This window comes from Apis laboriosa, unplaced genomic scaffold (assembly GCF_014066325.1).
Source record: "Apis laboriosa isolate Shangri-la unplaced genomic scaffold, ASM1406632v1 scaffold5_cov152, whole genome shotgun sequence".
Lineage (NCBI taxonomy): Eukaryota > Metazoa > Arthropoda > Insecta > Hymenoptera > Apidae > Apis > Apis laboriosa.
Genome location: NW_025223857.1, coordinates 4,480,934 through 4,507,234, shown reverse-complemented (window position 1 = coordinate 4,507,234; position 26,301 = coordinate 4,480,934). Strand labels below are relative to the sequence as shown.

The window sequence follows — 26,301 nt, the reverse complement described above, 5'->3', positions numbered from 1 at the left end:
AAAAAAAAAAAAAAAAAAAAAAAGAAAGAAAAAATCGCGTGGTCATAATTTCGGCCGGGCGAGAGAAAGAGAGAGAAAGGAAACCGAAAAACCGAGCGGCCGATCGATCTAGATCTGTCCACCGGAAATGCATACGTTTCTATGATATATACACATCCGGCGCCACGCCTCCTCGCCTCACCTGCTGCATGATGCCTTACGCGATGATGATAATAATAATAATGCTCATCCGCATCGTCGCGGACGAGCATTCATAACAGACATCTCTCGGGGCACGTGAGCGATAACGTGCGCTCGCTTCTTGTGCATAGTTACACGGTATAACGTTGCACATACGTGTAACGAGTGCACATGGAGCCAGCACGGAGCCGAAAGCAACGCGATAGCACAACACCTTCTACTTATTTTAGAGCGTGGATCAACGTTCCTTGAACGATTCACTTCGGGAATTCTCTTCTCTTCCTTTTTATGCAAAATTTGCTGCACTCACTCTTGGGAACGAGATTTTTTTTTTTTTCTTTTTATTCTGTTATTCTCATCTCATTCTATCCCTCCTTCTCTTCCCAGTATCGTGAGAATTTTCAAACCGAGACCGAAAATCTTCGAAGTTCCGGTTGCGGCAATCGGATTATAATGATTTTTTAATAATCTTGTAAAATTGTTGCGAAGAGAAAGTCGTCACAACTTGTCTTTTGACTCGACGTTTTTTCTTTTTTTTTTTTTAAATTAAGATATTGTGTATCAAACTAAAGAGTAATTTAAAATAAAATGTTGCTTATATTAAATCACTTTAATTTCCACGTATTTCCCAACATGTGGATCACACAGCGTACAAATGACAGCGCACACGGAAATACGATTCTATTTATAGACAACGTTTAATCACACTGGCAAAATATCAATTTTCCTACTCGCAATCGTCATACACGATTTCCTTCGTAACCCGTCATTTAATCGCATACATCAAATTGGAAGAGGAACGCTTACAAATTAATTCGAAAATATTTAAGATACTATATCCACGTAATATTTAACATTATATTTCAAAATTGGAATCCGAAATCCATTAAAATCGTCGAAATCGTTAAATAAAAGCCATTTTCGAAGATCTAAAGATCAATCTTTCCCCCCTCTTTTTCTTTATTCTAAATGATAATTGCCTCTTAAACGAGATTACTTTATTTCGACGAGGCAATCTCAATGTCAGATCGCTAATTAATAACTCGATCCGATTTATTGGCCACTAATAAACTAATTAGCCGAGACCAAAGAAACTAGCTTAGGTATTCTCGAAAACTTAATAACCTCGTAAAATGCGGAGTTCGCCAATGAAACCCGGTAGCCGATTCCCTTAACAATCGAAATCCATATCTTGGAACAAGAATTAAATCAAAATTCCAATGAATATCGATAAATTATATGATGTGAATCGTGCTAATTAGATGACTTGATTTCGATTTGCGGATCATAAAAAGAAATTTAAATATTTAAATTTCTTATTTATCCATTATGATACGTAAATGAGTTACTATTATTTTCTATATAGAAATAATATCTCTATCAGAATTATATATTATTATGGAGTGGATGAATTGTTATAATAAAATTGAAATTAAAACAGAATATTTAAAAAAAAATATATATAAAGTATAATATATAAATTAATTATTCTTTATTGATTCAACAAACAGTCAATTGCCTGAAAGTTAATGGATTAATAATTCACGTTCCTTTTTTCAAAAAAAAAAAACCTACTCCCAGATCAACCATTCACCATCAAAAAAATACATCATCAAATTATCACTCAAAAACAACGAATCGAAAAGCTTCGAGTCGTATCGTTCTTAACAAGCTACAAACAAGTCGCAATAAAAAGGAACAACTAAATAAGAGAAAAAAGTAAAAAAAAGAAAAAAGAAAAAAAAAAGCATCAACGAACCTGATCAAAGAGCATCGCGTAAGCGGAAATAACAATGGCCGCTCTGTCACCCCCTTGGCCGAACCCCGGAATCCTACAGCGTTTTCCGGACGAACAGCAAAGCTAACAAACGTATCCTGCCTCTCCTCGTATTATCGTCGTTATTTTCTATATTTTCTCTCTTTCCTTTTTTTTTTTCGTCTCTTTTCCTCTCTCCATTTTGTCCCCTCCCGATTCGAACAGGCCGCTGCCAATTTGTGGGAATGTTCTCGATGCACTCGCACACATATCCTTGTCAACATATCACGAGAGGGAAGTCTCGTTGGTCCCACGGGCGTTCCTCTACAAGGTGGTTACACGCGAGACACCACGTTCCAGCAACGAGCATTAAGCAAGCATTATGATAAATGGCGAACCGATTCGGGGCCTTCGTTGTCTCACGCGCGAATTTTAGACTAATGTGTCACGCGAATCCCTAGTTACGTCCTCCGTCACGTGATGATCCTAGAAAATTTCCTAGGAGGGAATCCTTTTCTCGAATTATCGAAAATCGTTCTTGTTCTACGATGCACAGGAAGCGTGTAACGATTTGGTCGAACTAGTTTCATTTTTATTTTATTAAAGGTTCTAGAGAATTTTCTACGGGAAAATCCTTTTCTTGCGTCGAATTATCGAAGAGTTTTCGTTTTACAGTGAAGTTTGTAGCGTTTGAAAATTTTTGGTGAATATTCCACGGAATTATTGTGATCGAATCGACGATAAATCTGATGCTTCGAGTTATTCGAAACCATCATGGTTATCGAATCGAAATGTTGACGATTGAATGGAACGGTGGAATAATTTCGAGATTAAAATAACCATTCGTTCGGTATTTAAATTTGGACTAAAAGCCCATTGGTCCGTGTTTTATCGAATTTCGTTCATCGAGCTGGATGGTACAATTTTAATACACCTCGTTACGTGTGATTTCCGATACATGGTGTTTTAAATCCAAGACAAACATGACTGATTTGACGATCTTTTCGATGGAGGCCGTCATCTTCCATTCAATTACGTATTTCATCGTTTTTTTCTTCGTTCTTTAAAATCCCCTTCTTTCTTACTCGATTTCTGTATAATATATTGTAGAATAAACGCGACACATCGTTCCACAACGAAATCCACTCGTTGAATGAGTGAAAGACACGGTGAATGTAAACGAAGCGCGTAATTGTTTATATTTCAATCGGGCACACGGTCGATCTCCTGAACTATATTTCGCGCTTTGCAAACAATAATACATAACAACGGGGTCGTAGCTCATAAAATTCTAATCGAAAATAATTTCTCCCGTACCGACAATGCCGATTCCATGATTAATCGAGGAATCTGTTTCGTATTATTTTTTCGCATGTTCCCGATTTCGTCACGGATGAAAAACTCGATGTATGACCTCTGAATAATTTCATTCGATATAAAAAATATTATATTAATTCTCTTAATTTATTTATTCGTTCATTATATCGTTTTAATTCAATGATATTCAATGATATATAATTTTAATTATATCGATAGAAAATGGTATCGCAAAATATACAAAAAATAATATTTCAAAATTTCTACCTTTAAACTATCGTCACGTCAATTTAACATCAATTGTCATTATATATTAATAACGATAATTAAAGTGAGAAAAATGAAAATTACATTATCAAATTTTTTTTCAAATAAAAATTTGCAGACACGGTCCCGTTAATCGCTAACGGATCGGTTCCGCGAAAGAATTTCTTTTTACCACGGAGATGATGCTCGCACAACGATAATCGGGCGTAGCAATCGTGCGACATTCGCGATGAAGAAACTTTAGTGAATGAAAGGAAACCGGTGGTGGTTCACACGCGGCCGGGCACGCACTGCACTCCCCGACCATTTACCTTAAAGCGAGGCGATTTCCTTTTGCACATTATGATCCCACACAACGATGCACCTACGACGGCGTATCTGTTAGATTATCCTTCTGTACATACCATTACCTCGACACGCGAGCTATATGAGCATGAAAGGATACATAGGGGGAATAGAGCCTGGTCGCCAACGATCAGGAAAAATTGCGGCTGAGACCGATATACGAGTACGAAACAAACAGATTGCATCCATTACAGAATGATATTCTCCCTTTATTTTCTTATTATTCTTGATTTTTTAATGCGATTTGATTAAGGTGGACCATTGTTCCCCTTTTGTAACTTTAATCGCTCGATCTTTAATTCAAACAATTTTGATGACTTTCGAGGAAGTCGTTAGATGCATCTGCGGCCGAATAGCGACTCGTTAACTTCGTTTCCGGTTAGGCTATCCACTTAGATCATATGGAACTTGGGATACGTGTGTTCGAAATATCGAAATACCGAAATAGCGAGATCTACTTGAATTGTATTCCATTATAAATGTACGATGGATTACTATCATTGGATTAACAAAGAGAAATTTGGAACTCATTAAAATTTAAAAGATTTTAGATGATATGGTAATGATATAGTAAAATTTCTTCGAAATATATATATATTCGAGAGATGAAAACAACTCTTAATTTGTTATCTTTTAGAAATTAAAAAGTATACGAAAAAATATATATATTCTTTATAATTTTCATTCGATAGGTGTCACAGGAAATCAACAATATATTCCAACTTTCGACAGGTAAACCAGTAAATTCGACCTTTATCGAGCTATTCCAGCCAAGAACCAGTCTCGGTATAATCGAGAAAAGGAGAAAGAGAAACACGGTGGCCGGCTCTTTGGCCGTACTTCCTGTCCAATCACGACTTCATTTGTCCCTGACGAATGCGTGCCAGGCGCTAGCCACCTGAGATCCCGTAGATAATAGAAGAGTAAGGCATCAAGGAAAAAAAAACTCGTACCTGTTTCCATGATCGTGTTAACAGCCTAAACTCATAAAGACGTTTAAAATGGCTCGAGAGAGAGAGACACGAAACGTTTTCTTTATCATCAACACATTGATTCTTCGACATCAACATTCAAAAAGCGAAAACACAATGATGTTTATTGAAATTTGTTTGATTATATATATAATGATTTTTTTGAATTACGATATGCATATATGATTATTACCTGAAATAATATAACCATAATAATTTTTTTTTTTTCATTACAGTTAAAACAAAGTATTAAATGATCCCAAAAATTCTTTTCGTTTTTTTTTTTATTTTTTTTTTCCATGATTTCATTTTTTCAAAATAATAATTAAGATTATTAGAATATTTATCTATTATTTTACTTACATTATTTAAATTATTAAGTCAACTTAATCAGGTTGTAATTTATTAATTTTATAACATTATAATTAATAAATTTTAAAAGAATAAAAGAGTCCAAAATTTACAACAGAAAATCTAAAGAAAAACTGATTGTTTTAATATCAATTAAAAATGAAAATCTATGTATTTTTCAATGACCATCAAAATCATAAATAACGAAAAAATTTTTTGAAATAACCTTATATATGTACATAATATTTTATGAAATATATAAACTGACTCACTATGATTTCAAACCAGTCGTAGACTTCTTTTTTTATCATGTACAATTTGACAGATAATTATTAAAATCAAACAAACAATGTATTATCTGTCGAATTTCATTCGCGATATTAGCAACACTGTCACAATGATAGAACAGATTGAGTCGGAATCGCAATTAAAAATTGATTTACAACGCTATCATTGATTCATATCATTATTAACAACTCTCATCGCGCGCGTACATAAAAAAAGAAAAGATTCTCAGTGTGCAAATTTCACGATAATTGGTAAACATGTTGCTCACATGCTGCTAATATCACTGATGAAATCGCGATGAATGAATCAATCAGGTCTTGATGAGTCGTCTGGAACGCAATTTGTCATAGACAAGCATCTTCTTGAGATCGATTGATCGTTTTCGTATGCCGTCACAAAATCAACCATCACATTTATGATCTAATTATCAACGATTTCGATCTTCCAATTTACGGTTAATCCATACAACCGTAACATAAGTTACATGATATCATTATTTCTTATAGACTAGTCCAGGAAACATATTTGTGCAGAGTTAACACTGTAAGGAAAATTCATTAGGCTTGTTTAATTTAATAAAATTTGTCAATGCTATATTTCTCTACTGTATTTCAATAAATTTAATAATTTAGATACGAAAAAAATATATCTTACCTTCGTTACAATGTATAAACCATGTAATCGTTTAAAAAAACTTTGATAGAACTTGTCGAGAAATATGTACATTTAAGCAGACAACTTCATTGGACAAATTTCAAGTTAGAGATATCAATTGATCGATAATCGATTTATATCGAATTTTATTAATCAAAAATCTCGTATTTTACGATCTTCTGTTAATATATATATAAATAATTTTCTTATGATGATTTTATTTAAATCGTCTTATTCAGGTTATGGTCGAAAACGATTTAGAAATTTTCAAAACGAGTTTTATCGGTCGCGATCAAAAGATCGCGATACGACGTTGACACGAGAACCCGTTGTCGTCTCTTCTGTTTCATTATCTTCTTTTCAGAGAACAATCCCATTATTTTTCACTGACCTGCTATCCAAGTGTAAAGTGGGCAATCTTGTCTAGGAAACGGTCTTCGATCTTTTATGCAACGTCATGTTTCTGAAAAAGTTAAAGAGTTTAGTAAAAGAGTTTAAAAAAAATTTCAATGGTTGATCATTGTTTTGTTACGTCGCAATTGGATGACGCTACATAATAATTATTTTTTATATAAATTTAAAAATTCTTCGATAGATATCAGATTAAAAGCTCGGAAAACGAAATAAAAATTCGGAAACTTACTTTCTTTTGCTTTCATTATCTTTTTTGTATATAATATATATAAAATTTTTTATTTCATTCAATAAAAAATACAAACTTTATTTAATCCAATTTAACAATATCTTTAATTATTAATTTACAAAAAAAAAAAAATGAAATTGTTACGCTCAATAATCAATACAAGTCAAATCGTATATTCTAACGACAATGTCAAAAATAATTCTGTGAATCATTTCAAACTGATTGCTTTAATTCGTGTCTAATTGAATGTTACGGTACATATTCATAAAAGGAAGAAAAGATAACAACGAAATAATGATTGCACCATCCAAAAAGCAAGTTACCGAATTATTTCATATTCGAAGAAATTAACAGTCAGTCACTGCTAAGACAGTAGTAGTTACAGACATTTGCTGACGTTGTGAATCTGTAATTAGAAGCGCGCCGTCTTTTGCTTTTATTCCATGATTTTCTTTTTTTTTCTTCTTTTTTAAATTTGTTTTTATTCATATGAAATCTCTCGCAGTCATACATTATCATCTTGAATCAACAGAGAGTCGACTTTGTAACGAGTAGTAGTAGTAACTACTACATATTAAGATATATTTTAAAGGTACTATACATATTAAACTCAGATGAAAAGAAAGGAAGAGATCGCATGAAATCGAAGAGAAGGCACGAGAGAAAACTTAAATAACAGGTCTGTCTTAATAACCCTCGTTCTGGAACGCAAACTGAATGTCATTGCAATAGATTCGATCACGTGATTCGGTACTGACAACATAATTCTAGTGTCGTGTCAATAGTTTCGTATTGTATCTCAAATTCATCTCAATTCAAAAACGAAAAAATATTGAAATACCATAGATATTAAACTTTTAAATCTAAATACCTGTTATTGATTTAAAAGAAAGTTATTTTGTAAAATCAATATTATAGAGAATTATAAATATATATAATAAAAAAAATTTTTTTAAAAATGTCTTATTACACATTTTTTTAAATTAAAAAATAACGTATATCTATAATAATTCATAATATTGAAAGATATATTTAAAAGATATATTTCATGAATGAATTGAAAATATGTGTTTATAAATATTCACACTATGTATATATATATATATACATACATAATACATGTATATATATATATATATATAATTTTTGCAAATGACATCTATAAATAATATTATTGTTTAAATATTGTTTAAATAATTGAAAAATAAATAAAATCCTGAAATTGTACTTAAAATGCCATCTAGAATATAGTTAGACAACTTCTTACGATGCGATGATCTTTTTTAGAAAGGGTAAAAATTATGTTCACACACGTATTGTGATGTAAAGTATACGTAAAACAAAAATCTTTAAATTACAACTCTATTCATTTTATTATAATATTGTTAATATATAATATATAAAATAATATGTTACCACGATTGTATGTACGTGTCAATCAAAAATTATTAAATACATCTATAAAATTTCAAGTAAGTTAAAACCTTTGCATTGAGGTTATATTACTGTAGTTACAATCGAATTATTTTAATGTTGAAAATATATATTGAAAATATATAATGTTGAAAATAAATATTTAGAAAACAACAGAATGTCAGTTTAGTGGACTCGCTTATAACTTAACAAATATTCCTTCGAAAAAAGATTGTGTACTCAACGTTCATAAACGTTTAAAAGTTCATGAAATATATTTTATTCGATGTGAAAGCACAACACATATAACAACAAAAGAAATTGTATCAAATACATCAGGTATTTTAGTAAAGCGTTTAATTTGAAATATATTTTCAAAATATAATAATAAAAAATTTTTCTTTTAGATTCACCTGTAACACCAAACATAACAGATACAAATAGTCCAGTAATAGAAAAAGATCTTATACATGAAATACCAGGTAATATAATATATTTACATCAGGTTTAATATTTTTATTTTTACATCATTTAGTGGTATAAATAAAAACATAATATTTATATTTTTTAAAGATATACCTGTACCAATAGTTGAAGAAATAACAAAAACTATTAATTTACATGCAAATGGTGAAGCTACTTTTGAAAGCTTAGGATTAGGTGGATATGGTCCTTTTGGACTTCTTCAATCTTTTTATGAATGGCTTCATATTAGTTGTGACTTACCATGGTGGGCAACAATTATATTAACTTCCACAGTTATCAAACTCTTAACATTTCCCTGTTCAATAGCTATACAAAAAAATAATGCTAAATTAAATAATGTTTTACCACAAATGGTAAAAATACAAGAAAATATGACGGATGCAAGAAAGTGTGGAAATTCAATGGAAGGTATATATTAAATAATATAACATTAACTTAAATATATATGTTACATTTTTTTTCTAGCTGCTCAATATGCTTCTGAATTACAAACACTGTTTTTAAAAAATAAAATCAAGATATTTCCAATAACCAATTTTATAAAAGTATGTATTATGTAATATAAAAAGTATATTTTAGTATATCTACAATAATTAAAATGTTATAATTTGTTTCTATAATCTATTTAATAGATTGGTGCTCATATACCAGTATTTGTTGCTTTAAGAGGAATGACTAATAAACCTGTAGAAAGTTTAAAAGAAGGTGGACTCTTGTGGTTTACAGATTTAACTATTCCTGATCAATATTATTTGCTACCATTATGTACTACTGTAACAATGTATGTTATTTCTACACGTGCATTGAATAATAGTGGAAATATATCTCCAGTAATGCGACATATGTTCAAAGCAATACCAGTTGTTTCATTTTTATTTGCAATGAGATTTCCAGGAGTAAGATACATCATTATTAGAATTTTTTTTATATTGAATATAATATGCATATTAAATAAGTAATTTGTTCTAGGCCATTTTATGTCACTGGACTATTTCAAATCTTATAACTTTGATAGAAAATCAATTATTAAACACACAAAAAATAAGAACGTATTATAATATTCCATCTCTTATAAAACACAAACACGATGTAAGAGAAGGTCAAAAAAAAGGATTTATAGAAACATTTAATGATGGTACTTTTATAATATTCAACAATATTTAAAATATAATTTCAAATATTTTATACAAACAATTTTTTTCAGCTTATATTAACATGAAAATATCTAATAGATTATCATCTCTAAAACATGCTGATAAGATACAATTTAATGAGGAAGCTAAAGGTCCTTTGAAGAAGACGTTTAAATATAATCCAGTGGTAAATTTATCAAAACAAACATCAGCATCAATGTCAGCAGTGAAAAAATAATATTTTATGTACGAAATCTTATATATAACATTTCTTTATTTAATTAATTGTAGATTTAATTGTAATAAATCTCTTGTAATAATTCAAAATTTAATTCAATAAATAAGAAAATAATGAATTATATAATACTTTTTATCTACAGATATTAGTATTTATATATTCTTTTAATATTAAAATTTTATATCAACACATTGATTAATTACTTCAAGTAGATGATTGTTTTCAAGAGCAGCTGCTACTCTTTCTTTATCAGCCAATTGTTTATTTACTGCTGTCTCTGATATATGAGTACCCGGAGTAATTTCAACACTAACTTTAAATCTTGAGGGTAAAACTCGCAATAATTGTACTCTAATTGATAAGCCAATTAATGTTGCCATACTACAATGTGGTATTGTTGGTGTAAATTTTACATGAACTATGTTTGCTTTATTATCAATCTAAAATCAAATAAAATTATTTTTATAGTGATTTTTTTCATTAATTTAATAATATTACCTCAATAAGACTTTGTTCTACCACATTCAATTCTTCCAAAGTTAAAGGATGTTCAGGATCATTAATGTTTCTAATCATATCTGTAAATAAAAAATTTATCGGAAAATTAGATATATTATTATATTAATTATACATACCAAAAATTTCTCGCGCATCAAATTCATCTACAATATCTTCATTTTCATCTTCTGCCGTAATTTGTCTTTCATCTATTTTTTTATACAATTTGGGATTAATATTTTCCAATTTATCACCCATTTTGTCCATTAAAAATATTAGATTTACATATTTTTATATAAACATCATTAAATTAAATTATTTTCTTGTTCAGTATTAATTTTTACATTGAGATAATGAAATTAACCTAAAATTAATAGTTTTTTCCTTTTAAAACAATAATGCATCACAGGAGTGAAGAGACTTTAATAATCAAATAAAATCTAATATCGTATTGCTTTTTGTTTTGAATACTATTGTTAATAAAATATAAAAAATATGAATACATAAAACGATTATTACACCATAAACTTATAACGATCACGTTTTGTCGAAACTATTATCGAAGTTTGCACATGCGCTATTATGGCTGCTTACAGTGTTGTTCCGTAATACATAATAAAGTGGCACATGTATATTTTTATTTTATTGAATAATTTAATATATTCCAAATTACTAGAAATATTTTAATATTTATAATTTCAAATTATTAATATTGTATTTAATAAAGTTTTATTTTTTCATATTTACAACACATCAAAACAAGGTAAAATTATATGTTATACAGGGTTATGTGCATATTTTACAAATTTATATTTCATATTACATTTTCTACATATTTGTGATAAAAAAGTATTATTTATAATTTTAAGATGACTACATCTCTTGCGGAACAATTAAAGAAATTAAGAACACCTCAAACTGGAATATTGCTTCAGGATAAAAAACGTGCTAGTTTGTTATTTGATCCTAGAGAAGCTGCTAATTTAGATAGAGAAACAGTTTTAAGTATAGGTGAGTTTATTTATAAAATATATATATCTTTTTTATCAAAAAAGTAATTAATATATATTAATTTTTTTTAGGTCAGAATGGATTGCAAGAATTGACAAAGTTATCAAATCTATTTTTAGAATTTGAAAATACTCTTTTTGCACAAAGTTCATTGAATCTTGAACGTGCTATACAAGATATTAAAGTTAACAAAAAGTTAGATGGAGAAATTGAAAGATTTCTTATATTTTTATCTCCTTATTTCTTGCTCAATGTTGCTCACAAAGCTCTTGAGTGGCTTATATATAGATTTCGCATACACGAATTTAATAGAGATCAATTTTTGCTTCTAATATTACCCTATCATGAAACTCGGATGTTTATAAGAGCATTACAATTATTAGATCTATCTGATGAGGGAGATAATTGGCATTGGTTACAACCTCTTCAAAAGCCTGGTGTTCCTTTAGCTTCAATAACATTGATTAACCGTATTAGTTCTGATAATGCTTTGTTAAAATTAATTTGCAATCATGTTGTTTTTGCTACTAAAATACATTCTGAGTCTGCCACTTCTTTAAGTACTTTGTATGCATTTTATACAACTTCACTATTAGGAACTATAGAACAGGTATCTATTATTTCCGAAGTACAAGTAGGTTATATGATATCAACTATTTTGAAAGGTTTAGAAAGTTCCATTGCCGATTTTGCAGCCAGCACTTACATGATTCTAGCAAAGTTAATGTCGAAAATGAAACTGAAGGACGAAACTACGGAAAAATTGCTTTTAAAAATATTCAAGAAAACTTACCTGAAAGAAGAAGCGCTACTTTTACTATTTTTTTTATATAATATACCAGTTCATCAGCTCACTACAGTACCAAAAAGTCTTGCAACTCGATTATCTGAATTATCTTGGTTCATCGAACTCACAATTAAATTTCAATCATCTAACATAAACATATTAAAATTCATTGTACCATTATTGCAAACGAATTGCCGTATGATTTTGGAAGATCCATTAGGAACAATTCGAGTACAGAAAATGGTGAACGAAATATTAACACGAATCAAATTGGACGATATAGGAGTGGATACTATCCTATGGAATGTATTACAAAAGGAATTCCTTTCGAGTGACGTGTCAAATGAAGCGAAAGATTTTCTTGTGAAGTTGTACCACAATCTCGAAAGAACTTATCCTGAAAGATTTGATGATTATTTGAAAGGATTGATGAAACGTAGCGATACGGATAAAAATTCAAAATTAGCATTGGAATTTATCACATCTTGGCATTTTGGAGCTAGAGACACGCAAGAAGTTGTAGGAATTCTTGATAGATTGATCCATATTAGTCCGGAACAAAGAATTATTGCGTTGCAAACGTTGGCAGAAACCGATGTAGATATTCCTGAAAGTTTTCGAGAGATGATGACGAATACAATTCAATCTAGATTTAGCGACACCGAAGTAGATGTAATTAGAGCTTTACTATCTATTTCTACGAAACGTTTAACAGCTTTATTATCTGCAGATATTCTGATCGAGGAATTAAAAATATTATTATCGACTTGTCATAGTACCAGTAGAAAAGTACTAGCAAAACCAGCGTTAAAAATCTTGTTGGAACTCTGTGAAGTTGGTGACGATACTAGTGTTTTCATAACATCTTTGCCATATTTATTTCCAAACGATGATGCAGACGTAGATATCACAATGGAAGTATTGAAGTCAAATTTCGCCAAGAATAACGTATACATGCAACATGTGCAAAAAGATTTAGGAAGATCACCAAATGCAGAGGCGGTTTCATCAGCATCTTTTCACAATATCTTAAACTGGGAACTATTACCTCCAACTGATAGTATATTAACCGCAATGAAACAACAAATCGCACATGGTGATGCAGCTTCCATGTTTTTTAATCTGATTCTATTGGGCTCTGTGTGTAGAGTACCTGTAGGATCTATACAACCGGAAGTAGCGCGAGAGGTGATCGAAATGGCCACAGAGATGATAAAAAAATATCCGCAAGTAAAGATGTTGCAGAACTGTAATAATATTACCGGAAATAATATACAAACCGCCATTGAATTGACTTCTCAAGGAGTTTTACCATTGCAAGTAGGCACTTATGTTCTAGAGATGGTTCACAGACGTCTCGATTTGAAATCCAATCCGATAATCGATTTCGAGAATAATCAACATCGTAGTAATTTAATTTTGAGACTTCTCGAGATGTTTTTTGAAGGAATAGAGAATAAATATTGGTGCAAGCATTATTCTCGTTGCTTACAAATATTCTTTCAAAGACATTTCGCCACTGTGAAAGATCTCGTGCGTTTTCTCTCCCAATTGTATATAAAACCTGTAAAAGTTCAAACTTCTTTTCACTGTTTGAAAATAACACAGGTACTTTTGAAACAAAATAAATCTATTCAATGGGCGTTTCAAGATAAAGTTTTTGTTACGAATTTGTTGCTTTCATTAGCTAGAGACAACAACGAGTGTCGGATAGCATCGTTGAAGATTCTCGAGATAATTATACATTTTGCTGTCATAACGATGGATCCTTTCTTATCCTTGTTGCAAGAACTCAATAATAGAAATCCAGAAATATCTCTTGATCCTGATCAACTATCTTTATCTCTTTACGTTTTACTATCACCTGATCCAGACGTGTGCAGTCAATTGAAATCAGATCTTCGGAAAAATCTTCAACAAGCCCAACAAATGTTATTCGAGATCGTTATGGACAAAGAAAGTCCATTGCACATCAAGTCGCAACTTTTGGATATTTTAGCTTACGTCAATGGATCTACGATACTTCAACAATTAGCTCCTGTTGGATTACAACTTCTCCAAATTCTTCACACAAATTCTAAGAACAAATCCGCAGGAAATATGTTGAAAAATATACTTCAAAGGTTCAATAGCGCAACCGTAAAGGCTCTTACTGTTGAACAAGTATGGCAATTGTTTGAGACCAATATAGAGGAGCATGAGATCGAAATTGTCACAGAATCTGATGTTCATCATTCACCAAGTATTATTCTTTTGAAACAGATAGAAAGCACCTTCTTTGAGAGTGCAGGAAAAGTTTCCATCCATCTTCAAAAAAAGATTCTAGCTAAATTAGTGGACGTGGCCACGGTATGCGAAATGACAAATGTGATTTCTACGACTAACAGAGCACTCAGAAAGATACAAGTAAATGCACAGCTTATAGTCGACGAATTGAAGATCATGTGGAATTTGAAGAACGTCGAACCTAACAACACGAGTATTAAGAATAAAAGACGACTCAGTCACATTCATTCGCCTCCTGATCCAACGATCATTAACAGAAAGGAATGGAAACGTGGCGTGACTCTCTTAGAATTTGCTCAACAAGCGGACAATATCGAGCAAGAGGAATTGCTTTATCCAATTCTTTTCGATTTGCTTAAAAAATGTCTGAGTTTTGAAGAACAAAGTCCCATAGAATACACGAATCAATTATTATTGTCCATTATTCACCGATTGACAATTAAAAAACTGCCTATTCGTGACGCTCATCTCCAGATAGATCTGATCACTCAGTGTATCAGAACCTCGAGGAATCCTCAGACTCATCATCACGCCCTATTAGTTTTGGTAGCATTATTAAAGGTGGTCGATGTACGCTGTGCATTATATACTATTATGCCTATCTTCACGTTCATGGGCAGTTCTGTGGTGCGTCAAGATGACGCTTATTCGATCCAAATAATATCCAAGACTATCGAAACCGTAGTTCCTATAATAAATGCGGCTGAAAATGAAAATCACGCTTGTGAGCTTTTAAGAACTTTCATTGTTTCATTACCAGATATACCAGAGCATAGACGAATGCCTCTATTCGTTAAATTATTGCAGCTTTTGGATAATTATTTTTATTTGTATTACTTGCTAAGTTTCGAAAGTCATGTTATGTCCAGAACCGTGCGCGTCCAAAATACATCAGGACAAAGATTAGAATTTGCTCTTCAAGTATCTCAAGAGTTTTTACCTATTAAGATTATTCAAGTTTGCGTGAAATTGATTCAATTCATGAAAGAATTGCCTGTGGATATGGAAGACGAAGAAGGTAAAAAAGTTGCATTGTCTTTTAAATATAAACATATATTTGATGTTGTTAATAGTACTCCTAAGCAATTAAGACATTATAAGTATACCTTGGTACAATTTCTGAGCAATTTGTTGTCATCACCTGATTTCATTAATAAGGTTGCTGAATTGGATTCTGATCAAGTAGATGAAATAAGACCGTATTATGATCAATTGATCGTTGAATTGATTATATTGATTCAGAGCACTTCAAAGAACGCTGATAAATATCAAGGAAAATCATTCGGGAAGTATTGGAAAGTTCTTTTACATCACTTGTATGATGTGTTAGATTTGGTGAACAATTTATTGCCAAATGGAATATTCTTAATCAGCATTAAACAGTTAATAGAACATGATTTGTTAACGGTAAAGAGGAAAGCCTTGGATCTTCTCAATACTCGTCTTCAACAACGAAAATTCAGCGAGGGCGATTATGAAGATTTGTTAACGTTGATTGATTCTTTATTACAAATAATTCCAGCGAAAGAAAAATCTGAAACACAAGAACAAGAGATTGTTCAGCAAACTGTTTTGATTACTATAAAATTGTTGGCAAAATTATTGGCTAGTGAACATCCTATACTTTTCAAACCGGTAAGTTTATTATTTAAAATAAGAAAAAATATATTAAATATATAATATTTATTCCGTATTTTCTCTGTTGTTACAGATTCTTGAAATGACCACTGAACTTTTAAATACGAGAGAAGGACCCGTGTTAGGCAGTGCTGCACTTTGTGTCGCAGAATTATGTAGCTCTATGCGTATTCATGCTATACATTCGTTAAATAAATTCGTACCAGCGATTTTGCGATTGTTAGAAGATCATTGTCACCAAGGTGTACCAGATATAATAGTTATCAGTATAGTCAGCGCTTTGCAAAAGATCGTTGAATCTGTTGGAAACTTCTTATCCTTATATCTGGATCAGTTATTGTTTCAACTAGCAAAATTGAATTCTGTATATACTGATAGCGAACATCAAAAGGTATGATTTAATAATTTATCACATATCTTAAAATCAATTCACTACATTTCTCTCATAAATTCTATATTTACATAAATCATATTATACGAATTTTAAATAATATTTTTCTTTATTGTTATCATAGATTAACATTGTGCAATCCAGATTGAATGCAACCACCCAAAAACTTTCTTCTTGTATACCTTTGCGAATATTATTGCCAGCTGTTAACAGGACATATACAACGTTACTTGCAAAAAGAACATATAAATGTATCCCAGCATTAATGAATGTGTTGGCCGAATCTTTCAATAGTGTTCAACCAACCGATATAAATGCAGCTATACCGGATTTGGGAACTTTCTTCCTGAAAATTTTGCAATTTCGTGAAGATTTTTTTAATTCAGAAGATGTCATGGAAATAGATGGATCGGAATTGATTATGGAAGACGTGATAATCGTAGAAGAAAGCGCCAGCAAAGCATTAGTTGCTTTGGTATTAAAATTAAGCGAGACTACTTTTAGACCACTTTATTATAAATTATACGATTGGGCTGCCAGAAATCCACAATATAAATTACGAAACATTACGTTTTATAGGTGCGTCAATTAAACAATTTAAAAACAAATTATTTTTTTTTATTCATAAAGTTTATATATTAAATAATTTTGATATATTTTTTTGTAGACTTTCAGCTAACATAGCAGAATGTCTAAAATCTCTTTTTGTTCTCTTTGCTGGTCATTTTCTCAAGCATGCGGCAATACTATTAAGTAGTAATAATCCAATGATTAACGAGGAACCGCAAGAGAATACTTTGCCCGAAGAATCGAGTAAAATCGAATTAGTCGAAGCCATTTTATTGACTCTTTATCGAGTCTTCAGTTACGATGCGCATAATTTCGTGAATCAAGAAAGATTTGATGTACTGGCTCAACCAATTGTGGATCAATTGGAAAATACTATGGGCTCTACAGAGGATTATCAGAAGAGAGCGAAGGAATTAATTGTACCCTGTATCGCAGCATTTGCCAGTGCCATTCCCGATGATTCTTTACATAAACAATTAGTATATCAAACATTATTAAAGACCAGACATTCGAAACCGTATGTTAGAAACGCTGCAACGAATGCAGTGGTAAGTAAATTTTATTTCTTTTTGAGTCACAGCTTTAATTGATTAAAAATGGCCAATTAAAATTCATGAATAAATTTGATTAATGTTTTTTTTTTTTTTTAATGAATAGGTTGAAATTGTAAGAAAGCTTGGCGAAGATTTTATGCCACTTCTACCAGAAACCATACCTTTCTTAGCAGAATTATTAGAAGACGAAGACGAAGGTACAGAGAAGTGTGCGCAAAATGCAGTACGCACTCTTGAAGAGATCTTAGGTGAACCTTTGCAAAAATATTTTTAAATATTTTTTAATTTATATAATTAACTTTTTAACGAAATTATATATGAAACTATCATTTTTACGTAAAAAGAAATATAAACGAAATACTTACAAAAGCAAATATATTATGAAAACATCAGTTTATTCTTAACTTAGTCACAATTTGGACGAAATATAGAATATATTATTTCCTTACATTATAATACATTATCGTAAGTATTCGCGTTTGTGTATGTGTACATGTGTTTGTAGTAAGTGTACGTATAAGTGTACGTAGATCGTGGCACTAACTAGGCGCCTGGTTTTCTAAATATTGACAACGATTCTTATTATAAACGGCGACGAACATATTTATAATCTTTTCTTCTAGAGCGTCCCCGAAAATTTCACGGTCGTAACAGATAATATTTTTTTCAATCGTTCTTTTTCATCGAAAATCGTGAAACCATTGAAATCAAATACGAGTCTCTTAAGATATTTTTGATTCAATGACAATCCTCGCGGAAATTCAGAAGAGAGAAAAAAAATAGCGATCGATGCCCTTCGACGATTTACTTTTTACTAGAGATCCATTTTTGTTTGGAGATCATCCTCGTAGAAAAAAATGCAACATAGGCCTTCTCACTGACGCTTTGGGCTGGCACCGTGAAAATTTAACTGTCGATCCTCGTGCAAATCACACTTGTGGCACTTCAGCCGCGTTCCGCAAGGACATCTCCTCGCCCTGCTCTATCGTTGGAACTTTTCTATAATTGAAAAATTTTTCATATTAGAAAAATATTTAAAAAATTTAAAAGTCGATAAAACTTTGATTTTTCAAATCAAATGAAAAAAATGTTCGATTCATTGAGGGATTCAGATTCAGAAACAAATCAAGAATATATTACCAAATTATTAATTTCTATGAATAACTGAATGGGTTGCGAGAAAAATCAGAACTTTGAAACGATCAATTGATACTGTTGTATTATTATTCTCACAATCTTTTCTCACCTTTTTCTATATTGGAAGATAATATACACAATGATGGCGTTTCCAACGAACAGAAGAGCAATCAGGACTGTCGGCAAGACAACGTCTGTAAAATAAAGAAAAGCAAAGATTAGTGGTAAATTTACATCGAATTATAAAAACTTTCGTCTTTTGATTCGCCATTTTGCGGTTTCCTCGAAGCACATGGCACAGTGAACTTTATACCCGGGCTGACTAATCGATCGAAGTTTGCTTTATTCGCTCGCAATGTTTCCGCGCTCTGATAATCATTTGATTGAAACTAATGTAAACGAAGGCGAAGACATATGTATTTTTTTTTTTTTTTTGATGATTATAATTATATTACTCTAGAGATCTCTATGAGATACTACTATTCGAAGTTGACATTTGATCATTGTGGCTTATATATTGTATTTCTTTTTCTTAAAAAGTAATTCAATTTTTTGAAATTATAGAAAAGTTGGATCTATTTATTGTGGATTAATCTTTTAAAAAAGTTTACATCAATCTTTTTAAAAAATGGTAATTCGATGAAAATTAGATTCTTAATATCGAGGAAATTAAAAATATTAGAAAAAATCTTATATAAAAAAAGTAATTTAATTTATGTAGGTATACTGATAATTTGTATTACCAAAGATAAATATCTTATTTAGAATTTCTTATTTGAAATTAACATATTTACGCGAAGGAAGTTAAATAATGTTTTTTTTTTTTTTTTTTTTTTACCAACGATGAATGATAAATAAAAGATTATAATATAAAAAAAAAATATATATATATATATAGAAGATTTTGACATTACAACAAAAACGAGATGCATGTTAATTATATTTAATAATACTCTTATTAATATTGATCAGATAAGCCAAATGGATTTAATTCAATAACTCTGTTCTGTTTCCAGTCATTCAATCATGACATTCAAGCTGATATTCGATGCAAAATCCATAATGGCTAATCAATGTACAAATCACTTTATTTATATTGAAATCGAATTTTTAATTACACTTTACGATCTTTCGAACTTTTTTTCTGAAATTATCATATCATTAAATATTTATTTCTTTAATTATCTAACAAATATAAAATTAATAATCAATTCTAATTTCGTCATTTAAAAATCTTTCAATTTATTTTTTTCAATACAATTTATCCTTAAGTTCGATAAGATTTGTTGATCTGTTGGTTTCATGGCCGATATCGAATTATCAATAAAATGAAAATCACCAAAGCAATTTAAATATAAATAAATGTAAACAATGATAAATATAGATAAATAAGATTTTCGCAATTTTTAATAAATGTGTTTACATGAAATTCAGAAATTAATTTCAATCGAATTAAAATTAAATGGAATATAATCTTTCTGATAATTATTCCATAATAATAGAAATCAAACGAATCACACTCACATTTCAATAACCAAAAGTCTTCAGATTTGAACAAAATAATTATTGCGAGGATTTTTTTATAGCTATAAATTATATTTGTTCAAAAATACTATTTGTTTGATTTAATATCTTTTACACGATAATTTATTAATAGTTTAACAATATTGTTAATATATTATATAATAGAGATTTACTGATATTATAACATGATTAAAAAAATAATTGATTTTTCTCGACAGCCGACGTGTATCGAACACTAGAATATTAGATTTTTTGTTTTATTAGATATTAGATTTTAATAAAAGCAAACACAAGATAAATAATATATCTGTATTCATTATATCGTCTTAATACTCATAATTCTAAAGTATTAAATAAATGCAAATGAATGCTTTCTAGACGCCAAATTATTTAGATCTATTCATAATGTTTTATATAATTTCATAATCTTCCACGCAAATATCTACTATCTATTTTAAATAAATTAGAAAAATCTTAATATGATAATAATTTAACAGGTGATATATTCTATGACGCAGATTTCTGTTTGCATACTTTTAAAAATGAATGAATCTTATTTGAGTAAAAAAATATAAGAATTTTTCAATATTATTTATTTAAGAAATTTTATTAATTGTATATAAGAGCCCAAATATATAAATAATTTAAATCGAATCAATTTTAAATTAATTCCATTTTCAAAAGATTGTGAATAAAAGATATATAAAACAAGTTTATAAAATAATTATATCATTGACGATAGAAAAAAGAAGAAAAAAAGATAAAAAAAATATCGCGTGTCAGTCATCGACAAAATTATACTTATTATTAAGCTTTTATAGTTAGCTATTATATAACACATGTACATCCAGATAGTTTCAAATGTTAATTCACATTATATGGCAATTATGAGAATTTTTTTTTTTTTTAAATTTCAATATCATTGTTCAGAAATTGCCAGAAATACATAATATTTTATTATAAAAAAATAAGATTATCGATAGAATACAATTTTTGCTTATTTCCTGTTTCATTTTGATCATATATTATAATTCGAATTTAATAAGATATAACATGGAATGATAATAATAAAAAAAAAGTAATATTTTTAATAATAAAAAAAAGTATATTATACGAACAAAATATACGTAACAATCCAATGATTCGTCTTCAAACAGCACTTGTCTCGCAAACGATTACTCTTCTTCACGAAATTTTCATACACGAAGAGAAATTTTAACCGGTATTAACAATTTCAGAAATCAATTCGATCCAATGGGAGAAAATTTAATAGAATCGAATAGAATGATAAATAAAACACTTTGAAAAAAATATATTGGAGGAGGGTTTACTAACCTACGACGTAGTCTGATTGCTTCATCATTGCTGATTGCGCCGAATCCATAATGTTCCTGTTACCAACCGCGACTGCGTCCTCGCCTCGTCCAATTCTAACCCCCGTGCCAAGGATATTGTCCCCGGAAAGGCTGGACAACCGATTATGATCGTGTTCCGTTTTCAGGATCAGCGCTGATGTGGCTGTTTAAATATCAAACAGAAGATATGATTTCATTGGATGAGAAAATCAATAGTTGACTATTTGAAATGAATCTATGTTTGATGGCCCAAAATGGCTTCTCGTTCTTTCAACATGAACGAGAAGATAAATTTCTATGGTTACGATATAAAATTTGTAAAGATGGCGTTAGATAATTTTCAGGATTTTTTTTTTTTTTTTTTTCTGAGAAAAAGAGAGAATTGGAAATTACAGTGATATTGTGCATTTATAAGATATAATTTGAAGTTATGAAAAATTGATGAATTCCACTTTTCCACAATTTCGAAATTTTAATATCAAAGTGTAATTAGACTTTTATGAAATCAAGTAATTTATATTAATTAACAACTGACTGTGTTAATTTTTTCATTTTTTTCAGAAGAACATAAAATATATTCTAATTTTTAATCTTCTTTCAGTGGATATTTATACTATTAATTGATACATATAATTATATTCTAGGAAAAGTATCTGATCAAATTATTGAAAGAGAATGATTATAGGAAGTCATTTTAATTATAAATTTTTTAATTAATACAGATAATATTATTAAAAATTTTAATTTAATAATTTAAAAATTGAATTTTCATGTTATTTACCTTTATATATATAAATATAAATACCCATATGAAAATATGGATAAATTTTTTAAACATTGATAGCGATTTTGAAGGACATGCGAATTTACAATTTAAACGTAAAAAAAAAAAAAACAAAAATAATATCGATAAGAAATTATCTTTCTAAAGAAAAATGATCGATAAGATAACTGATAACGAGAGAACTTGGATGATTTCAGATTTCGATGACAAAGTTTCATACTTTTTAAACTCTGTGGAATAACATTTTTCAGAAATTTTTTTTAATCATTATTTTTCAGTTCAAGGTTGAAAAGCAATAATAAAAACCTATTCAACTTTTTCATTGCAAAATTGATTACTAAAAATTCGTTGAAAATAAAATAAAAAATGAATAAAAAAACGAATAAAACTTTTTTATACCGGTGTCAAGGTAATAAATTACTTAATCATTATTATATTTTCACTGAAGTGAACAAGTGTGTTATCGAGTATGTTACAAATTAACGAGTGTTGCGGCATATAATTTTTATCGTTAAAACCGGAATGGGTTACAACGAGTGCATCACATAATTGGCCATTTTACCAATTATCACATTATTTTCAATTTTCCTATTTTTTCCTATTTTTTTATTATTAATTATTTCTTTGAAATAATGTTACCAAAGTTTTGCAAAAAGTTTAAAATAAAAGTAAAAAAGAAGCGAGAAACGTTGTAAAAGTAAAATTTCTACAAGCCATGAAAAACAAGAATAAAAATTAAAAAAAAAAGGAAACTGCACAGAAATCACAGTCTTCTCAATGTTTTTCACAAAAAAAAAAAAAAAAAAAAAAAAAAGAAAGAAAGAAAGAAAAAGAGAAACGTAAAATATATATTGGTTATCGATGAAAAAGATGTAGATCATTTTCAACGTTTCAATGTGTGTATCGCGTTCGATAATAACTAATAATAAAAATGGTGTTCCTTGGTTCGAGGCGGTATAATTACGCAGAAATAAATCCTTTTTTTTTTTCTTTCGAGGAATGTATACACGTTTTACGATTGCAAAGCTTTGGCCGCGAAAGACGAACGGCCAACTCTCGAATACGGCTTCTGTTTTTTAGAGGAGAAGAATCCGCGCCCTCGAGGACGCCTCGATAATATCGAAGCCGCGTTAGACCGGCAAAGGCCTATAAAACGTTTACGATCGCGTTTGAATCGTCGTTTCTTTTCACGAAAATATATTCGCGAATAGTTTCGACCGTGAAGGATTAACATCGGACAGGATTTATATTTTCGAAATGCAAATTGCAATAAGCTGCGGAGGGAATAGAATTTTTCTACGAATTCGAAATTAATATCCAATTGTTGAAGCTAAAGTATATCCACGTGATTGTTTTCTGTTTGATTGCACTTGTTCTGCTAATTTAATAGCACTGCTAATTTTGAAATTTGTATTATAAATTATACATCTGTACTCTGTAGAATTTAAGAAAATTTTGAATGCGATCATGCGATTGGAAATGATTATTTTTGAAAAAAAAAAGGAGATAATTTTAATTTTCATACGAAGAAAAAAAAAATTCTAGAATTTCACTTTATACGTTCATTCTATTTTATATAATTATAATGCGGAAAATAGAGTATCGAAACCATACCTTATTCGATACCTTATCAAGCAAAAATGTCTCTTTCAAAATGGCGAAGATTTATAAACTTTAATTTGGAATCGCTGAAAGTAATTGACACGAAACAAGATATGATCACGCGAAGATCACGCACGAATCACTTTTGAAATACACGGTGAAATGGGAACAAACGAAAATTTCCGGATGATATTCGAGGAAAATAGCTATTACGAGCCATGAAACAACCACGGTCGCACGCAACACTTTCTCCGTCTTTCGCTCGCGGAGGAAGAGAGAATATTGCTCACTATAAATACCATCGTTTACACGTTTGAACAAAGATGCGTGCCCTTATCAGAGAGACAAAAGCAATAGAAACGTGAATTTACGAGTACGATAAGCGGTTAAAGTGTTCCTCTTCAATAATCACCTATCCAAATAGTCGACCAATATTTTGAGAAGAGTCGATTACCGATTTTAAAAGCGACCAATGAAAAGATTAGAACAAGATTCAATGGTATCTTTATTCTCTCTCTAGAAATTATCGTCATTGAGTGATAATTAATAAGGCTTCATTGTGGAAATGTAACTTGGCAACAGATGGTTGAAGAAACTTGAGAGAGTGTGTGTACGTGTGCGAAGTAGAAGATCAAAAGAATTGATGACAATAACGTAGAGAAGTAGAGGAGAGTAGTGTACAAATGGATTTTTTTCTAAAAGAAGAAAAGTATATATAAATATTTACACTTCTTTTCACGATTAATCTTCAAATCTTTTAAATTCAGAAATATTTTATAATTCTGGTGAGTAATGATTTTTTTATTTATAAATCAATCTCCTAGAAATTTCTTAGATTAAAAATTTTGTCATCATTTATGCGAGTTAATGATTAAAAATATCGACTAAAAATATAAAAATTTTTAGATAGAGTGTAATATTAATAGTTTCCTAGAATGCCAAAAATATCTGTTTCTTTTCTTCGGATCACAAGGCCAGGAAATTTTATTTCCAGAGACGCAAGGTTTTTATTTCGAGTCCGTACAAAAATAAATTTTACGATCGAATAGCATTCGATTTTTGAAAAATAAAAATAAAAATGTGTATCGTATTAGTTCAGCTCGAAAGAATTCGGTTTATTGAACTATTACATGATTGCGAACTCTGTTAAGTTCCGCGACATCTAATGATTTAATGTCTTGTGGAAATAATATAATGAAAAGCTATAAATTTATTGTACAAAGTCCATTCGGATAACATTATGTATTACGTTATGATTAATGGAAAAAAGAAGAAGAAAAATGGAAAAAAAGAACATAGTAAAGAATAATTATAAAACTTTTACGCTTAACTCGATAATTCTTAAAATTTATCGATTATCGTTCAACTTCTTGGATCTTATATTATCGATTCGCTGATTGTTTTCTCATTGTTTAATTATTAATCTATTAATTTTCATTTATCCGCGATTAATCGCAATTTTTTATTTTCATGTAATCATTTTCATGTAAATAATTCAGATCTATATCTATCTGAATCGAATGAACTTTAAACATCGATATAATCTTTCAGCTAACTGTCGATTAGTCGTATTTTGAGATATTGTATGACTCTACATACGTATTGAATATTATAATTTCGTCGTGTTCAATTTCTATTTTAATATATTTGCATATCTCTAATTTTTGAATTGAATATCTTATAAATCAATTATCATATTGAATTTCCAAGAATTATAATATTTTCCTTACTTACATTCTTCTCTCTTGTATTCCTTTGCATCTTAATGCGTTTCTAGGTATAGAATCGTTGAAATGTGAAAACTTGTGAATATTAAAAACAAATAATAACTATATAATTTCTAATTTCGAAATTGACTTTCAATGAACTGCTTAATAGAAAACTTGGCAGAGTTCGATTATAAACGATATAACTCCAAATTTACATCAAGGGGGTATAAAAAAAAGTTCAGATCTTGTGACTGCAAGATATCAACATGTATCAAAAACTACTCGAAAATTCTACTCTAAATCTCAGTCGATTTTCAATATATTCTTGAATATTCACTTTTTACAAATTTAATTGAGAACTTACTTGTGAAAAACATTTCTCTACACATTTTATAATCTCGTATCACTTTCTA

At 29.7% G+C, this 26,301-nt stretch overlaps 4 protein-coding genes and 1 long non-coding RNA gene across 9 annotated transcripts in view; 2 read left to right on the top strand and 3 right to left on the bottom strand.

Annotated features, from left to right (window-relative positions):
* Positions 1 to 4,934: 4,934 nt before the first annotated feature.
* LOC122717994 lies at positions 4,935 to 7,450 on the bottom strand. Its single transcript, XR_006347293.1, has 3 exons — positions 6,130 to 7,450; positions 5,460 to 6,016; positions 4,935 to 5,029 (listed from the first exon to the last, which is right to left on the bottom strand). It is a non-coding gene; the product is annotated as an uncharacterized LOC122717994 (long non-coding RNA).
* A 521-nt stretch (positions 7,451 to 7,971) lies between these two features.
* LOC122717992 (mitochondrial inner membrane protein OXA1L) lies at positions 7,972 to 10,157 on the top strand. Its single transcript, XM_043942604.1, has 8 exons — positions 7,972 to 8,244; positions 8,353 to 8,524; positions 8,593 to 8,667; positions 8,759 to 9,079; positions 9,137 to 9,216; positions 9,304 to 9,567; positions 9,641 to 9,806; positions 9,876 to 10,157. Exons 1-8 carry the CDS (start codon positions 8,182 to 8,184, stop codon positions 10,040 to 10,042), a joined length of 1,308 nt encoding a protein of 435 aa, XP_043798539.1. The 5' UTR covers positions 7,972 to 8,181; the 3' UTR covers positions 10,043 to 10,157.
* On the bottom strand, positions 8,844 to 11,082 carry LOC122717993 (MIP18 family protein galla-2). Of its 2 annotated transcripts, XM_043942606.1 has the most exons (4): positions 10,678 to 11,082; positions 10,541 to 10,620; positions 10,246 to 10,482; positions 8,844 to 8,977 (listed from the first exon to the last, which is right to left on the bottom strand). In XM_043942606.1, the coding sequence occupies exons 1-4, from the start codon at positions 10,805 to 10,807 to the stop codon at positions 8,948 to 8,950; spliced, it is 477 nt and encodes a 158-aa protein (XP_043798541.1). In that variant the 5' UTR covers positions 10,808 to 11,082; the 3' UTR covers positions 8,844 to 8,947. The 2 variants fall into 2 exon arrangements, with proteins under 2 accessions (XP_043798541.1, XP_043798540.1); XM_043942605.1 differs by lacking the exon at positions 8,844 to 8,977 and having other exon boundaries at positions 10,105 to 10,482.
* Positions 11,083 to 11,246: 164 nt separating this feature from the next.
* LOC122718175 (HEAT repeat-containing protein 1) lies at positions 11,247 to 21,792 on the top strand. Of its 4 annotated transcripts, none has more exons than XM_043942983.1 (8): positions 11,247 to 11,303; positions 11,410 to 11,551; positions 11,623 to 16,259; positions 16,336 to 16,653; positions 16,778 to 17,232; positions 17,321 to 17,771; positions 17,881 to 18,025; positions 21,677 to 21,792. In XM_043942983.1, exons 2-8 carry the CDS (start codon positions 11,410 to 11,412, stop codon positions 21,706 to 21,708), a joined length of 6,180 nt encoding a protein of 2,059 aa, XP_043798918.1. In that variant the 5' UTR covers positions 11,247 to 11,303; the 3' UTR covers positions 21,709 to 21,792. The 4 variants fall into 4 exon arrangements, with proteins under 4 accessions (XP_043798918.1, XP_043798921.1, XP_043798920.1 ...); XM_043942985.1 differs by having other exon boundaries at positions 11,249 to 11,303; positions 11,391 to 11,551; XM_043942986.1 differs by lacking the exon at positions 21,677 to 21,792 and having other exon boundaries at positions 17,881 to 18,053.
* The window catches only part of LOC122718176, a 29,501-nt gene continuing 21,335 nt past the window's right edge, over positions 18,136 to 26,301 (bottom strand). The window contains exons 7-9 of the mRNA XM_043942988.1: positions 21,774 to 21,956; positions 19,024 to 19,108; positions 18,136 to 18,776 (exon numbers count right to left, since the gene is read on the bottom strand). Of these exons, the coding sequence (XP_043798923.1) occupies positions 18,707 to 18,776; positions 19,024 to 19,108; positions 21,774 to 21,956 (338 nt within the window). The 3' untranslated portion in view covers positions 18,136 to 18,706. The remainder of the gene's footprint in view (positions 18,777 to 19,023; positions 19,109 to 21,773; positions 21,957 to 26,301) is intronic.

Bases quoted from the DNA above. Each gene is read 5' to 3' on its own strand.
- LOC122717992 (XM_043942604.1), top strand. From the start codon at position 8,182: ATGTTACCACGATTGTATGTACGTGTCAATCAAAAATTATTAAATACA. The intron at 8,525-8,592 runs GTATTTTAGTAA...TTTTTCTTTTAG, and splicing joins AATTGTATCAAATACATCAG to ATTCACCTGTAACACCAAAC. The intron at 9,217-9,303 runs GTATGTATTATG...TCTATTTAATAG, and splicing joins CAATAACCAATTTTATAAAA to ATTGGTGCTCATATACCAGT.
- LOC122718175 (XM_043942983.1), top strand. From the start codon at position 11,410: ATGACTACATCTCTTGCGGAACAATTAAAGAAATTAAGAACACCTCAA. The intron at 16,260-16,335 runs GTAAGTTTATTA...CTGTTGTTACAG, and splicing joins ATCCTATACTTTTCAAACCG to ATTCTTGAAATGACCACTGA. The intron at 17,233-17,320 runs GTGCGTCAATTA...ATTTTTTTGTAG, and splicing joins CGAAACATTACGTTTTATAG to ACTTTCAGCTAACATAGCAG.
- LOC122717993 (XM_043942605.1), bottom strand. From the start codon at position 10,807: ATGGACAAAATGGGTGATAAATTGGAAAATATTAATCCCAAATTGTAT. The intron at 10,621-10,677 runs GTATGTATAATT...TTTTATTTACAG, and splicing joins TGATGCGCGAGAAATTTTTG to ATATGATTAGAAACATTAAT. The intron at 10,483-10,540 runs GTAATATTATTA...ATTTGATTTTAG, and splicing joins TAGAACAAAGTCTTATTGAG to ATTGATAATAAAGCAAACAT.